The sequence below is a fragment of the Columba livia genome, chromosome 10 (genome assembly GCF_036013475.1).
Source record: "Columba livia isolate bColLiv1 breed racing homer chromosome 10, bColLiv1.pat.W.v2, whole genome shotgun sequence".
Lineage (NCBI taxonomy): Eukaryota > Metazoa > Chordata > Aves > Columbiformes > Columbidae > Columba > Columba livia.
In genome coordinates, this window is record NC_088611.1 from 11,928,652 (window position 1) to 11,945,463 (window position 16,812).

Below are 16,812 nucleotides of genomic sequence, written 5' to 3' on the forward strand. Positions count from 1 at the left end.
GTTTCAAAGTTGTGTTGTTTAATCATTAGTGATTTTAATATTGGTTTCACTAGTTCAGCTTTAGTAATCTCTAATCTCAATTTTCTTTTGGTTTACTGCTTGTAATAAAAATGTATAAAAGGACGAATGAGTAATTTCTTTCATTAGGTGACGTGAAGCAGAACCAGAGAGAATCTCTGGTGGTACAAACCAGTCCATGCAGAAAACTGATGAGTGCTGGGCAAATGAACCCTTTGATTCTCATATGAAACAATAACTCATTATGGTCTTTCTTGCTGATGTGTATTTCATCTGCAGCAAAACCTCACTGGATCCAGACAATAAAAGATACTGAAGTTGCTGTAGAGGACACCTTATACTGGGATTGCAGAGCAAGTGGAAAGCCCAAACCATCGTATCGATGGGTGAAGAATGGAGAGCAGTTGTCAGTAGAGGTAACATTCTGTTTTGAAAACACGATACTGTGTAAAATTAACAGTACTTCACATAAGTATGAGAATTCACAAAAGTCCATTTAGTTAGTCAAGAGAAATATTTGATATTTATTTTTGTATGTTTGTCAGATGGAAACTTCAAAAGCGGTAATGCCAGAAACACAAAGACAAATTATGTTGCACAAAAATACCCTAGCTGAAAGGGGATTTAGAAGCAATGATAGAACCATAGAAATTGCTATGTGTGGAAAGGCTGGAGAAGGCAGTTTTTTTAAAATTATACATTAAGAAACATAAATGACAGATAGAAAACTTAATTCCTATTGGCATTTCATTAAAAGTAATAAGAAAACATATTCAAGCTTCTTGATGGAAAAAAGACATTACTTGATGCTTAGAACAAAATATAAACAGTAATGTAACGTAAGTATTTGCTTTAATATAATTGTTAAAGTAAATTAGTGGAAAGTAATGCATTTGGTGACAGGGAAAAGACTTTGTACTGAGGAGATGAAATCTCCCAGATCAGAAACATGGAAAAGCATCAGATACTCATATTGATCTTAATTCTCACTGCTTCATTGGGAAAACTGCCCAGTTCAGGTAATCAGGAATATAAAGTACAGGCACTATCCCATTGCAGGAAGGTATTTTGCCCTTGGCCAATGTGTTGTGTTTAACGTCACGCTTGAAGAAGAAATAGCAACTGTTCAAGTGAATTCAGTGGATAGCTATGAAAAATGATCTAAGCACTGTAAAATGTTTCTTACCGTTCAGAGTGCTGTAGTTATACGCTCACTAAAAGGAATGGCAGTGTTTTGTGGACGGGTTAAGTGAGGGAGTACAAAATCTCATCTCAGTGATTTAAGAGCATTGTTACCATATCACACAATGTCACTAAGGTAGTGCGCTTTTTTATGTCAGTAAGTGCAAAAATACCTTCTCATTTGATCTTCCTTTTTCTTCACTTATGAGCATTGATGTCCTGCCTTTTGGCATGGTGTGAGGGCATAAGTGTGACTTACTCTAGGAATATTTAAGGGCTCTAATCTATACGACTAACTCTTTGAAAGCAGGCACTGAGGACACATCAGGAGTTCTCTGTGTATTGTTACCAGTTGTCGTGAGCTCCTTTACTGCAATAATTCTTCTTCATGGTGGGTCTTCCACAAAAATCTCTTGCTGGGGTTCTTCAGCTTAGCTCCCCTTCTCCTTAAACAAATTTCTTGTAAGGCAGAGTAAGAAGAGCAGTTTGGGATGCTAGAGGAAGGACCAAGACGTGGCAGCTTAGGTTTGTTCCTCCTTGGGACTGGTTTTGTCCTTGGTCTAACTGACTGAGCACCTTGCAATAAACTGGGAGGGAACCTGTCAAGGAAGGAGCTGAGCTGGGCTGTCCTGGCTGCCCACAGGTGCCTGGAGTCACCTACAGTGGGGACAACTGTGAAAACATGCCCTTAAAAAAAGGCAGAGTGAGTACCTTTGCCTCAGGGCTGGTGACCCATGTCTAGATTTAAAAAAAAAAAATCAGAAAATGTTATTGAGTGTAGTTTGTTTTTTTGTTTCTCATTGTTTCTCTGGTTTTCCCAAAAGGAGAAGTTCCTTTGGTTTTGTCATTAGGTCTTTTTCTCACCTGTTCCTGCCACTTCATCCTTCAAATGAGTCAATTCTTATAGTAATATATATAGCTTTCAAAGAATAAGCAAGATGAGAAGATTCCTATGCTTCAGTAGCTTTCTCGGCTCTAAGGCACTTAAATATGTGTCTTCCATTTAATGACTGTTGGAAGTTTTTCTGCATAGCATTACAGAGATCTCATTAGCAAATGGCATGTGTGAAATCTCTAAATAGTATGAAATGCCAGTGCCATCTGTATAGTTTGGATACTGTGGTCTGTCATGAGGAACCTAATGTGATTTTGCCTATATTTGTGTGGAAATACAAATGTATTTGAGATTGCAGAGCCTCTGTGAAACTGAGCAAGTTTGAAGAATTGATTTCATACACTGTGTTGCCAACTCTCCTTATTTGAGCACTGATGCCATACCATGTCACTTATTTTAGAACTGTTGTAATGGTTACGCTGTTACATTTACCCCATTTATTGTATTTATACTGTCCTACTTATACTTCTTACTTATTTTAAATTTTTCACAGGAAATATATCATCAATAAAGATATTTTTCTTAATATTCAGGGAAGGATCCAAATTGAAAATGGTGCACTTACAATATCAAATCTAAATCTGACAGATTCTGGCAGATACCAGTGCATAGCTGAAAATAAACATGGTGTCATCTATTCGAGTGCAGAGCTCAGGGTTGTAGGTAAGATTTTCCTTTTTCACTAAAACACAAACCTCAGTCTCCTTCCTCACACAACCGCCACCTGCCTCGTATTCCACCTTGTTGTGATGTCAAGTTTAACTCCCTCAGATGCTGCCACTGAAACAAACGTTTTTGTCAACCTAATATCTTTTTATCTGTAGTGCTGAGAGGTTGACTCATTGTAGACCAATCACTCATTGCTGTAAAACAGAACACAGCTAAATTATTAATGAGGGGAAGAGCGGAGATGGTAGCTTGGACACAGGCCTGGAGATTAGAACCTCTCATGTGGTCTGGAGGCGGCACTGGCTCCGCGCTTCTGCGCTCACCTTCTGCACCGCGGCTCCAGTGTTCCAGGGGACGAACACCACTGGAAAGCAATGGGCTGCTCTTGGGTACAGCCTTTCTTGATCGAGGGGACAAGGGCTTGTCATTCAGTCATTCAAACAGTGTGTGCATGAGTCTGAAATAGCGACAACCATTTGTTTGAGCGAAACACTGAACTTTTGGCTGCTTTATGCACTCAAACGCTTGTGTGATTTCTGCCTCCAACACAGACAGATTTCAAACTAAGCCTGTAAGAGCAGTGTGTTTTGGGGACGTAAGTTATTCTCTTTCTGTTGGTAAAGTTCCAGACAATCAACAGACTGCTCTTTCAGCCTTGATCAACTAAAATACTGAATTCTTCTCAAAGTTCAGTGCTTGTATGGATAGAAGCCATGTGCCTTTTCTAAACTGTTACCTGATGCAAACCGTACCCAGTTAGAATGAGCTGCGCTGTAATTTTATGTCATCTGACATACCTGATCTGACATAGCACTCTCACACAAAACTGGAATCCAACCAGTTCCTTGAGTTTTAATGAACTGCTGGTGTTTGCTACTCTCCCTGGACTTAGACGAGTCATGTACGCTCATGTTCAGCAAAGCGTAAGGTTAGGCATGGGCTTAACGCTTGTTGGGTTCAGTGAGCTTCAGCTCATGTGAAGTCAGTGTGATCTTCTGGGCATGCCTCATTAGGTGACCACTGCACAACCGAGATCTTTCTTTCTATACCAGTATAAGGAGGAGAAACATAGCATTGTCTACTGGAAGATCCATTTGCACTATCTAATTAATGTTTTTAATGATGTTTGGAATCTGAGAAGTGTCATGTAAGTGCTAAATAGTAGTATCACTAATATAAAGAAAGGTGCTTTATTTCACTGTTACTATCCCTTCTGTTACAGCATCTGCTCCAGATTTTTCCAAGAATCCAATGAAGAAACTGATCCAGGTTCAAATAGGCAGCACAGTTGACTTTGAATGTAAACCCAAAGCTTCTCCTAAGGCCAAATGCTCCTGGAAGAAGGGAGGTGAGCAGCTACACGAAAATGAAAGGTATCAAGTTACATTGGTTTATTTGTTTTAATTTTACAAAAAGCTTATTTATGTATTTTTATGCAGTAGTGTTATCTGTAGATCACAATAGCTGTAAAGTTTCTGTCTAGCTGGCAGCGTTGTTTGGTTGTTTTGTAATTGTTACTGTATCTGAGCACTGAGACTTACATGCATATTGCTTTCTTTAAGGTCAAAGGTCAGAGTTCATTTTCCATTTAATACAGAGTTTCCCCTGACTTAGAGAGAATTAGGAAACACAATATTTTTCATGGGTTCAAGTGTTTGGTAGATTAGGCATCTGTCATTCTAGAGCTTGACACGGTACCACAGTCTCACTGGCTGCATGCCTGCAAGCAAGCAAGCAAAATCTCATTCAAAATAAGCCTAGCTGTTTTTTTTTTAATATGTGAAACCTCCCATCACCTTGAAATGACATAATATCATATTGATAAATAAGTCTGTAACACAGAGCCAAGACATTCTCTAAAACTCATGTGAAACCTGTTGCTTTTTGATCATTGTCACTTGTTCTTATTTTTATGGTTCACTTTTGTAAAGCACATACATAAATTCGTAACACCTGATATTCTTCATTTAGGAAAAATCCTACTTTTTTGCCCCCATACTATTTCCATAAAAAGGCAGGCAAGAAGAATCAAATCCTTCATGCTCCTGCCTGTCCCTTGAGGCTGCCTGTCATCAGCCTTCAGATAACCTGTGTAGGTTTGATTCGTGATAGTCAAAGCTGCCAGGAATGCTTGGACCTTGGAAGGCTCCACACATGTCCAGGAGAAGAGCATTGCAGACACGACTCGTGCCTTGCTTTGTGAGATTTCTGTCTGGGAGAGGCATCAGGTCTGGTCTTAATGGTTGCTTTGGATTGCCCTTCAAAAGCAGTGCCCACCAGTTTCATTTGCGGTGATGGTGTCAGGCTAAAGAAAGTGACATTCGGTTTCTGAAAATGTATTGAGCATAAATGATGCTGCCTGCTTAGAACATAAATTATGGCTTTTAGTTCTGCAAAGTGCAAGTATTTCCAAAATATGGCCGAAAGTGTCTCCTACTGTATTTTTGACAGCACACTGTAAATGGCTTTACAGAGGAAACATCATAACAAGCCAATAATCCTGAATTAATCTAAATGAAGGCCTTCAGAGAAAAGCAGAAATGTGATTCTCTGCAGAAAGCACTGGAGTTCATTACTGTCTGCTATGAATAATTGCAATTCATTAATTTCTTGCAGTTCTACAATTGTTGCAATTCAGGAAAGGGTTTCCAATTAACAGTACAGTTTTCAACCATTAACTGCGTTTCTAGTGGAGCAGTCTGTTGGGGAGGTGTCTTTTTTAATTGCGGAAACAAAAAGGAATGTGTTCCCAAAAGGGGTAATGCTGGATACGGAGGTCCAGCTTGCTCTTTACCTAGGAGAAGTAGGGGAGGCAGAATGAGCTTAATTACATTTGGAGCTCAAAGCTGCGGTAGGGTTCAGGCTCACAGAGTGCTCTGTAGGAGAGACAGAGCGTGAGACTCCCCTCCTTCACAATTGCTATTCGCTTGTAAAGAGCGAGCGGGGACTTCAGAGTGCACAGCAAGTGATTTTGTCCCCATGAGTCAGTTCCTGCAAGGGAATAGCTCTTGCACTGTATCGCACACGGATAAATACATGTATAGTTTCCCAAATCTGTTTGCCCTTGCATTGTTAAAATCATATTCTTGTTGGTTTTGGTAGATCTGCTTGTGGTGTAGTGGAGTTATTCAGCCTGGTTAGGGAACAGAAACAATGTAATCTTTTTATTTTTCACCTAAACATACACAAATGTTGGAGCCTGTCATCTTCTAAGGACACACCAGCACACTCCACCAGCACTCCGGTAGAGACACCCTGGTTAGAACATGCGTGTTTGGGCTGTACCTGAACTGGAAAGGCTTTCTGGAAGGCTTAGAGGCCAAACATGGCTTAGCATGAGGGTGGAACTAGTTTTTATGTCATCTATAAAAGTGAAATGTCACACAAGACGCAACAACATGGATAGAATTGATAAATTTTAAGAAAACTCACATTTGAATTATAAAAATAAAGCACAAGTATGCCATTATTTAGATGTATTCCTAGTATTTTGTCATAAGAGAACGTATGTTTCACTGGAGGTAATGACCGCATTACTTTAGTAAAGCCTGAAAAATTTTCATTTTGATGGCACTGTTGCTTGTATTCTTAATTTATTTTTAAACAGTGCTGCGTTTTCAGTATGTAGAAGATTTGGATAATGACTCAGTAAATTTTAATTAAATGAGCTGAATATAATATGTCTTGTGGAGGGAAGAAAATATAATTCAAAATGGATTCATGGGCTCTGGACTGAGAAATAGCTCAACGTTGAAGAATGCAATCTTGCTTCTTGTTAGTTTTGCAAAGTATGTGATTTTTTTTTTTAAGAATATCTTGAATAAAGAGAGCTACATGGTGAAAAGCAGTGGAATATAGAGAGAATTGAAGGCATAGGGTCACTGTAGAACATGCAGAAGGAAAGACATAAAATGGGAACTTAGTTATTTGGACACTGAAGGAAGAAATGCTTTCCACCAGAATGCAGTTTTGGACCTTTGAAATAAATATTTTGGGGTGATGTAATGGGGAAAATGTAGTATTTCCACAAAGTATTTCTCTACCGTGTCTGCAGATCACTACTGCTCAGCATTGCTGAGAAACTGAGATAAAAGTCTGCAAAAGTGAGACATCTCATTTTTTTTTCTAAACAAATACCAAGTTGATATGTACATGGGCTAAATCCTGCTTTACAGAGTCAGCTGTGTAAACGACCTATTGACTTCAATGCTTATGGAAAATCCCATTGCATCTTCATAAGAATGTTAGACAGTTATTTCAAAGTTATGATGCAAGAGCACACAAGGTAAACAACATAAGACAGTTGAAAATTATTTTAGATTCAATTGGTGCAGCTGGAAAATATGGAGTCAGTGTGAGATTTTTCTTTCACACACACAAACACACCTATGCACACATACATATCTTACAACATTGGTTCTACTGGTGTCCAAAATGGTGAGTAATACATCGATGGGTTCGAATTTGTTGTATATTGTCAGGGTATGGTTGAAAATTTTTCAAACACTAGGTTGGTAATTGATGCAGTTTGATACCTCTGAGGTAACCGTATAAGTATTAAAGCATTTTGTCCACAAACCAGTGCTGCAACTTTTAAAATATCTCAATTTTTTTAGGATCACATTATTAAAGGATGGAGGACTAAGAATAGCCAATGTGACCAAAGTTGATGCTGGAAGCTACACATGCCTGGCAACAAACCAGTTTGGAACAGCCAGTGGCTCAACAAACTTAATAGTCACAGGTAGGTGAGCTGGAATGGAGTCATCTGTGAGGTGATGGAAATGGAATTGCAAACTCTGCAACACAAGTCTGCAACCATGTGGAGTCTGAGTTTGCTTATTGAAAAATACTAAATGTAGTGGAGAGTAAAGATTGTGAGAACTTATGTATTTAACAATATATAAATGGATATTTGTTACAGATCTTTTATTGGTTGAGAGGAAAGAAACTGAGGGGTTTTCACTCTTTGACCAAGATACTCCTCCACTATGAGGGAGTTCTGAACACTTTCCTTCCTTCTCTCGCTTATTTAAATACTACACAATGCAATTATGCTTTTTTTTTTTTTTAATTTCTGGGGAAAAAAAATCATGGCAATTAAAAAAAATATTGGGAGTAATTTAAAATTTCAGTCCACATCTGTTTAGCCCTAAAGAACTATATGCTGTTTGCTTATGGAAAAAGATGTAGCAGAAACTCCAGCTGCAGGCACCCTCAGGGACTCCATGAGCAGTAAAGTCTAAAGTCTTTCAAAAGCAAATTGTATACGTAAGTGCTGCTAAAAGGGTTCTTGCCTTTATGTCATTCATTCGTAGCTGCTGTCTGAGATACTGGATTAATGGGACAAGTGGTCTGTGAAGTTTAGGTGAAGACTGTGTTTTCTCATGATGTCCTTTTTTTTAAAGATTGGAATATCAGAAAGATTTTCCAAACTCAGAATTCTCTAATATCCTACTGCATCACATGTTCTATATATTTCATATATTCAAACAGAATTAACAGCTTTGCATTTTTAGTCTGTGCTCCTAAATGATTCATGTCCCTACAAATAATAGAATTAGATACAAAGGATTTCTACAAGGAAATTTTATTTCTACGGTATTTACAGCACTAGAAATTCTTTTCCATTAATGTGATTCTGGAAAAAGAAGCAGTTGTTCTTAATGACACTGTTTATGTTCTACATGATATATGGACCTAAATATCCAATGCATTCTACCCTATGTGGATTTCCTCTAGTTTCCAGATTTTATTAGCTCCTTCTTTCTCTCCCACCTCTTAATCTTCCCAGTGGCTGCTACTACAGCTTCCTGCCCCAAAACCAGTGTTATTGCTGAGAACTGCACATGCTCTTGCATGGTAATTTCAGTGCTGTGGGTTGCAGTGTATTTAGCTTTGTAAAGCATATTTGCCAGTACACAGCAGGTTAAAATTTACCTTGTCAGTCTCAGGTAGCTCCCACTAGTAAATGTGCAAGGACATGAAGCTCCAACAAGAGGGGTTGAGCAGTAGCATTTATAGTCCAGCTGCATAATTTGAATCGACTGTCATTAATCACATTTTAAGAACATGGTAGAATATTAGTAGCAAGCAAAGCTCAGCAATACAGGAATCCAATAACTGATGTTTCTGATCTCAACAGAGCCAACCAGGATTATTTTGGCACCTTCCAGCATGGATGTCACTGTTGGAGAAAGTGTTGTCTTGCCTTGCCAGGTTCAGCATGATCCTATACTAGACATCAGCTTCACCTGGTATTTCAATGGAACACTCACCGATTTCAAGAAAGATGCTTCTCATTTTGAGAAGGTTGGAGGGGTAAGTGCCAAACACCTGCTCTTCACTTGCCTTAAGCAGCAGACTTACTTTCTTCTTCTTTCAACATGGTAAAATTAGGATGTTTCTTCTCTTTTGAGAATGTAGAATTTTCTTCTGTGTTCATTGAGCTTGCTTGCTGCCCATAACACCTTGTACTTTAGGCCTGAAGTACTGCAAGTTCCTACTTCTGTTTCCACATCTGGCCCTACATGATCTTCCCCAAGATCACGTGAAACACAGTAATGACAGATTAAGCAACCGGACACAGACTTTTTGAGCTTCACCCTAAATCTGAACAAAAACATCCCATCTTTCCTTATTTTTCCTGCACTTGTATCCCAAGTGTATCACTCAGCATTCCGCCTGAGCCTCCCTGGGTGAGAAGCTGATGTCTCATTAAATATTTGCTGTGCAGGATGCAGAGATGCTCCTGAGGGCTGGGGGTGGCAACATTAATGCTTTGTAGAATTTAGCCTTCTAATCAAAACATGAAAAGTAAAGCATTAAGAACAGATGAAGGATGTATCAAGAGAATGAAATCAATTACCGCAAAAGGCCTTATTACAGTGCAAGCCACGGCCGAGTGATAACAAAACAAATAGCTGAGCATCAGCATGAAACTGGCCATTATAAGCCTTCATAAAGTTTTCTTTCATATAATCTTGCCATGTCTCGTGCTATAGAGGAATAGCGGTGGGTTGGACGCTACTGCCTGTGAAACTGTGACATTTCAGCACCTTTTTTCTTTTTTGCCTGTAAAACCTCAAAAGATTTAGCATTTAATCAGTAGGCACCAAACACACAGATTGTGCTGCAGTTTGCAATTGATTAAATACAAGTGCATGTGGAGATGATGAGATTTCCTTGTAGGAGCCATGAGATATTCATATATCATGTACATTTTCACCGAAATGTTTTGAGAATTACAAACTGACCATCTGTCATGCTGTAATGGGAATGCTCTGATTTCATAGCCTGTTACCTTCCAGTATTGCTACACGGACTTTATTTATTTAGTAATATTTCGCCCCAGCTGTACTCTGCTTGTATACACAAATAGTCATATTAGAAAGGAAAGGTTAAAAACACACCAAAGCCTGAATCTGACCATTTTACTGGCTTAATTAAGGCTTCATAAGCTGATTGGAAAATGCAATATTTCTTCTCACTAAAAATTGCGGCTTTTTTCTCAAACAAACACAGGCATAATTCCAAGTAAAAGCCTCATTTAGGTGTCTTTTTGTTTTCTTTCCTTGAGGGGAAAAAAACATCAAAATGTAGTTTTTCACAAAAAATTATCAGTGCTGAAGAAAAAATCAGGGTGAGTATTGGCTCACTCAGAACTCTGAATCTAGAACATTCCACTTGGAAAATTGTCATAAGGGACAGAATTAGGAGGTTTTATGGAATGTAGACATTTTAAGTTTGGGGGGTTATTTTTACACTCTTTCTTGTGTCAAGAGGGATTGATGCTTGTTAGTAGAAAACTTTATAGGTTACCAAGAGATCCACAAAAATATTTTATGTCCTTTGTATCACATTAAGGTCAGTGGAATAATTTCATGTGGAGTTCTGTGTGGGTCATGGTAAGTAAGACAGCATAAATATGTTGTCAGCCTTCCAGCAGTTGCAGTCTGTATTTGTTAAATGAAAATATCTGTGTAAAAATAACTTCAGCTTTCTTGGTCATAACATGGCAAAAGGAATATTATTTTAAAATGGATACATTTCTGTGCAGTGAAGCCCCTGTCGCAAATGCCTGAGGTCTCTGACATGTAGTAGTTAGTGGGAACATTACGGGACCACCACCTGGTCTTCCAGATGGTTAGAAAAATATAGGACGGAACACTGTCTTACTGCTCTAGTTTTTTTGTTAAACGGATGATTTATACAAAGAGTATGGCAAAGCAAGCAGATTCCAAAATTTTAAACAGATTGCCTCTAAACTGTTTCGGGTTTCACCTGCTTATAGAGCCCAGCAATGGCTGAGATTGTTCTGCAGTCAGGAGAAGCCAAAGCAATTTCAGCAGCTCTTCATACTGCATGGGGGAGTCTTTCTTTCTGTTCTGTGTAGCACTGGAGAAAGGTCACCTGGACTTGTCCACACTGAGTAAGATTTAATCTGGGTAGGCAAGAACGTGGACACGCTGATGGTCTGCAGAGCCATGGGAGGTGAGGGCGCCTTCTGTGTTGTAGCTTTTTGCTGCTGCAGGCTTCTGTGTTTTCCCCAGTACTTTGAGATTGTTCTCCAAAATATCCACAAATAATGTAAATACAGTGTTAAATTTTTTAGCTGGTTTTTATTTCAAGTAAAATTACTCTATTTGATAGTCCCTTCAGATGTTTAAAATTCAGTTTGTTAAATTAATATCTAACATTATGAGTAAACATTGCTGCTGTTGGTCATTCCCTGAATATCCGCTTCCAGTCACACAGATGGATTTTAGATTGCCTTCCACTTGCCTCCTATTGTATTGTAGGCAATCAGTGCTGAATTGTCCTGCAAATACTTACATCTTTGTTTTCATACAAGACCAGGTATTGTTGTTTTATTGTCACACGTGAAAGGGAATCAGATGGAATTTTCTTAGGGTTTTGAGACAAATGGTCACAGGGCATTGACTTTCTTCATGGTTCCTAATAGCAGTGAGGAGGTACGTTCCCAGTATGAGTTAACCATGTTGTAGCATACTTCTCCCGTAAGAGGGATACTACCTCGTGTTTATTAGGAAAATGCTTACAAATAATTACCATGGAGCAGCTGATGAGTAATAACTTGCTATCCTTCAGGCTCTCTGCCAACGCAATTTTTGAGCAACTTCATCTTTTCCATTTACAAATACAATCTTAATATTAAATTACAAGGTAGTACATTTATGTTAATAAGAACTTTGTATTTCCACAGAGTGCATCAGGAGATTTAATGATTAGAAACATTCAGCTGAAACATAGTGGAAAATACGTGTGTATGGTGAAGACAGAAGTGGATAGCGTAGCATCTGCAGCAGACCTTATTGTACGAGGTAAATTTCAGCTTCAGTTACCATGAATCATATTGTCTAACTTTTTTGTATTGTAGATTGCAGAAGCAACTGATGTTGTTGATTACAAAACCAATTCATGACTTGAATTAGGTGATGAATGACCATGATTTGAATTATGTCATTCTGCCTTGCTGTTAGGGAGAATTTTAGCTCAATTTTTGGATGAAGGCTAATTTTTCCCAGAGAAATTAAGAGCTGGAGGATATAATATTGACTTCACATCTTTTCTCACTGACAGTCCTTTGAGTCACTGGTGAGGGGGAACTCGGTATTGGCAGCCGTGAGTCGGGAGTTGCTGCCACCGCAAACTGAAGAGTTGGGGTTGGTGACTCCAGAATCCTTCCTGTGAAATGGGCAACTGCTGCCAGAGGCTCAGAGGGGTTTTCTCCTAGGGACACACTGGAGTTGTTTAAAGCATATAATGCAAGCTTTTTCCTTTTCATTCAGAGCTTGAATGTTTACAGTTAAGCAAGAACCGTAGCTCTTTGCTGATGATACAGCTACATGTATTGCCAGAGAAAAGCTATAATCCAGAAAAGCACATTATGTGATCAACACTTATTCAATATATTTGAAAATATAGCAGATTTTTTTAATTGTCTGTGTACTGATAGTTATTTCATCCCCCTTTGCTGGTGCAGATGAGACAAAATACAGCATTTTTTCCAGGCTGCCCAGAATCAGGATTTTCCAGCAGGCAGCAGAAAGCTCGCCTGACCGAATTGCTGCTCAGGGTGCTGATCAGATGTTGTGCTGAAAAATGGCTACAGCGCATCATACAATAAAACAGCTGTAGATAACAAATTGGCAGACTACAGAGATGTATTAGTAGATTAAAAGAGGACATTGAGGACCAAAGTAAAAGACACTGGAAAGATAGAGGGAATCATACTGAACAAAGTGTCTTAAAAAACAAACAAACAAAAACAAACCAAAAACCACAACAGAACCCTGTCATCTGTGCAGCAGTTCAGGGTATTTCAGAATTAGATTGAGTTAAGTTTAGTGAATGTAAAACAATAATTACAGTTGTTCTTATTCCGAGCTGAATTGTTTTCTTCCTCCCACGGCGCTGATGAAATGGGAATCCATACTGCTGTGTTAGTGATTTCCAGGGTACTGGCTTTACAAAACACTGTGTATTTTTCAATCTGATTCTAGGCTCACCTGGCCCCCCCGAACATGTGAAAGTGGACGAAATAACTGATACCACAGCTCAGATCTCCTGGCAAGAAGGCACAGATAATCACAGCCCAGTGACCACTTACACTGTACAAGCAAGGACACCCTTTTCAGTTGGCTGGCAGCGAGTTACAACAGGTAAACACCATTTTTATTACAGGCTCTGTTGAAATGTTTTTGACCAGGAACATCATGTTCTTAGTTTCTATTCTTTTCTTCCTTTTTGTTTTTAATAGTTCCAGATGTGATCGATGGAAAAACATTCACAACCACAGTAGTGGATTTAAATCCTTGGGTTGAATATGAATTTCGTGTAGTTGCCAGTAACAAAATAGGAGGTGGAGAACCTAGTTTACCCTCAGAAAAAGTAAGAACCGAAGAGGCAGGTTAGTGGGTTCTTCTATTATTTGTTTTTAATTCAAGAACCTTGAATATTAACAAAAAAAAAAGAGTGTTCACATCCTTGGCTCTTTGCAAACAAGCTTGGAATTGCCGTTGAATATAACTAGTTTAATTATTTTTTCCATTTGGCTGTAGGACAGTTTGTGTTGCATTAATGAACATCAAGAAGCATAACATATATTTAAACTCTCTTTAGTATGCCAAAGTCTGTCAGTTCAGGCAGTGCTGCAAAGTCTGAAGGTATTAATGGATGGAAAGAGGTTAATTTTGACAGGGTTTTTCATTCCTAGTGTTTGATCAGTGTACACCTTCCGTGTAACAAGCATGTGGCTCAGAACACCACATCAGTTAAGACCCCAGGAGTTTTTACTTGGAATAAGGCCATTGCCCAATACAGCTGCATAAGTTAACCCTATTAAAAAAATGAAGCATGCCTCAGATTTCCAGAAGTTCATAACCATTAGCACAGGTGGTTCAGTCTGAGCTAGTGAGGTTCTTCAAGCGCTCAGAAGAACATCACCCTGCCCCAGTGGTGGAAAGCAGCAAGGGGAACACAGGACAGGGCTGGGGCTTTCCAGGACTGCCCACCCGGCCTTGAAAAGCATTTACCTTGATTTGCCAAAGCTATATGAATGCAGTGGGTTAGCGTCATTATATGATGTTACGTCTTGTGTCTACACTGTGCAGACAGCTGTACATTTCCTTTTCACAGTTCCCGAAATTCCCCCATCTGAAGTCAGTGGGGGAGGAGGCAGCAGGTCTGAACTGGTCATAACGTGGGATGTAAGTTCTCTGGCAAGCAGTTTTCTTCAGAGAATGATTGTTTTCATTCAAACTCTGCTTAAAAGATGAATTTCCCTGGCTGCAGCAGCTTCTCATCTAGGATGTATATGTGCTCGGTAACATTTTGTAACGTGAGCTACGCACGTTTGCCTTCCCTCTTTCGCTTTCCTCTGTTACTGTGCTAGATGGCAATCAGTAGAAAATTTAGTTAGTCTGTGATTGCTTCTGTTCTTAAACAAATATTAACGCTAAAAAGGGGGCAGAAGGGCAGGGGAATAGGAAGGGATAATGCTCAAAGGTTAGAGGCAAAGAATTACGCTTTTCAGTGCAAATTTGCTGTTCTTGCTTTCCTACCGTTAGCTCTGGATGCATGTGCCAGCCAATACAATCAATCAGATGCTACTTCATATTATGTATCCCCTTTTTAATGATTAAAAAATGTTAATGTTTTGTTATTAACATTGACAACTCTGTGTGATTTACCTACTCATAATCACATCAGAGGATGGTATAAACCACTGTATAAAGGTAGTATTTGATTCTGTCATAGCTGACTAAGCAATTAATTATTAATTAATTGTTCATGAACTATGGATTGTAAAATTGAAAAATACTTGTAGTTACTGAAGAGTCTCTTAAAACAGTATACTTAGTAGAAAACAAAGAATATACCTAAAAGTTGTTGTCTTCTTGAAGTGCAAATATTAAAATAGGTTCAAAAGAACATATTTTGCACTGCTGTACCAGAGTTAATTTGCTGATGGAATGATGCCAAATGCAGTACCAGAACCTGGTTACAATCATGTAATTTAGTTGGTACATTCTTCCTGCAAAACATGACAAGTATTGTATGCAACATCAGAGATTTCTGTTGTCTCTTGCTTTTCTCACAGCCTATACCAGAAGAATTACAAAATGGAGAAGGATTTGGCTATGTTGTTGCTTTCCGCCCCTATGGCACTACAACGTGGATACAGACTGTGGTCACCTCTCCTGACACGCCAAGATATGTCTTTAGGAATGAAAGCATCTTGCCCTTTTCACCATATGAAGTCAAAGTTGGTGTCTATAACAATAAAGGGGAAGGGCCGTTTAGTTCAGTAACCACAGTTTTTTCAGCTGAAGAAGGTATGTGAGCAATTTATCTCCAGATTGATTGAGTTATCTCCAGATATTTTAACAGGAGATGTTTCATCAGAGAATATAGCAACAGTTAACAGAAATGAGGTCACTTTGAATATGCACATGTTTATTTCCAGTTCTGCTGATATCTCATTGATTTCCAAATACAGAGCCCAGCATAGCACCCTCTGGGGTCTCTGCGACAAGTCTCTCGTCCTCGGTCATCGAGGTCTCCTGGACGGCCATTCCCTGGAAGATGAGTAGTGGAAGGTTACTGGGCTACGAGGTAAGCTCATCTAAACTAAACTCCCATTTGTAAAGGGTCAGGAGCCGGGAGGGTCATGCAGGCTGCAGGACAGCAGCACAGATTTACAGAAGATTACCACATATCTTGGTTTCTTCCTGCCCCACCCACACTCAGAAGGATATTTTCTTCTACGTATCTTTGAAAACAAAGAACACAGAATGAAGTTGTGCTTTGCTTCCTGGGCTGATAGTCATGTGTCTGTCTAACAGTATTTTTGAACTGACATATTTTTCCAGAATTATATTTACTTCCAAAGAAACTCTTTTGTAAAGTACAATTTTCTGAGTTTAACTTGATTACTTTTTACATGAAGTAATGGTTTTTCCTCTTGCCATTTTTTAATTCAAGCAAGTTCTAATATTTCACTTCCCTTTGTCCTACAGTCACATTAAAAAGATCAGCAAGCGTGAAAAGCAGATGAATAAGTTTTTTTTTTTTACATAGTAAACATATTTTTGAAACTTTAATGTATTTCTACCTTTTTCAGCTGAGGAAAAAATGCACTTAAAGGAGTCAAATGCAATGCTGTGGGTGAACAGCCCCATTCCCTACAAGATTTCAACTGGTTTTGGTTTATGTCTACTAGGTTAGGTACTGGAATAACGGTGGAAAAGAAGAATCTTCAAACAGAGTGAAAGCTGCAGGGAACGAGACATCAATAAGAATAACAGGTTTGAAGAGCAACTTGGCATACTACACAGCTGTCCGTGCTTACAACAGCGCTGGGGCAGGTCCCTTCAGTGCCACAGTAAACGCTACCACAAAAAAGACACGTAAGTATCTTGAATTTAAAGTAAGGAGAGACGTAATGGTGTGTTAGGACTTACAGGCAAATGAAAAATAGGTGCATTACTGGGAATCTCAATATGTATAAATGACCTGAATTT

The 16,812-nt window shown here is 38.8% G+C and overlaps 1 protein-coding gene across 3 annotated transcripts in view; it reads left to right on the forward strand.

Annotated features, from left to right (window-relative positions):
• CNTN3 (contactin 3) overlaps positions 1–16,812 on the forward strand; it is a 104,348-nt gene that overhangs the window by 80,250 nt on the left and 7,286 nt on the right. For all 3 annotated transcript variants that reach the window (XM_065075355.1, XM_021286925.2, XM_065075356.1), the window contains exons 7-18: positions 298–434; positions 2,629–2,758; positions 3,987–4,137; positions 7,381–7,508; positions 8,910–9,085; positions 11,991–12,108; positions 13,291–13,449; positions 13,548–13,697; positions 14,426–14,496; positions 15,390–15,624; positions 15,789–15,904; positions 16,512–16,698. In XM_065075355.1, the coding sequence (XP_064931427.1) occupies positions 298–434; positions 2,629–2,758; positions 3,987–4,137; positions 7,381–7,508; positions 8,910–9,085; positions 11,991–12,108; positions 13,291–13,449; positions 13,548–13,697; positions 14,426–14,496; positions 15,390–15,624; positions 15,789–15,904; positions 16,512–16,698 (1,758 nt within the window). The remainder of the gene's footprint in view (positions 1–297; positions 435–2,628; positions 2,759–3,986; positions 4,138–7,380; positions 7,509–8,909; positions 9,086–11,990; positions 12,109–13,290; positions 13,450–13,547; positions 13,698–14,425; positions 14,497–15,389; positions 15,625–15,788; positions 15,905–16,511; positions 16,699–16,812) is intronic.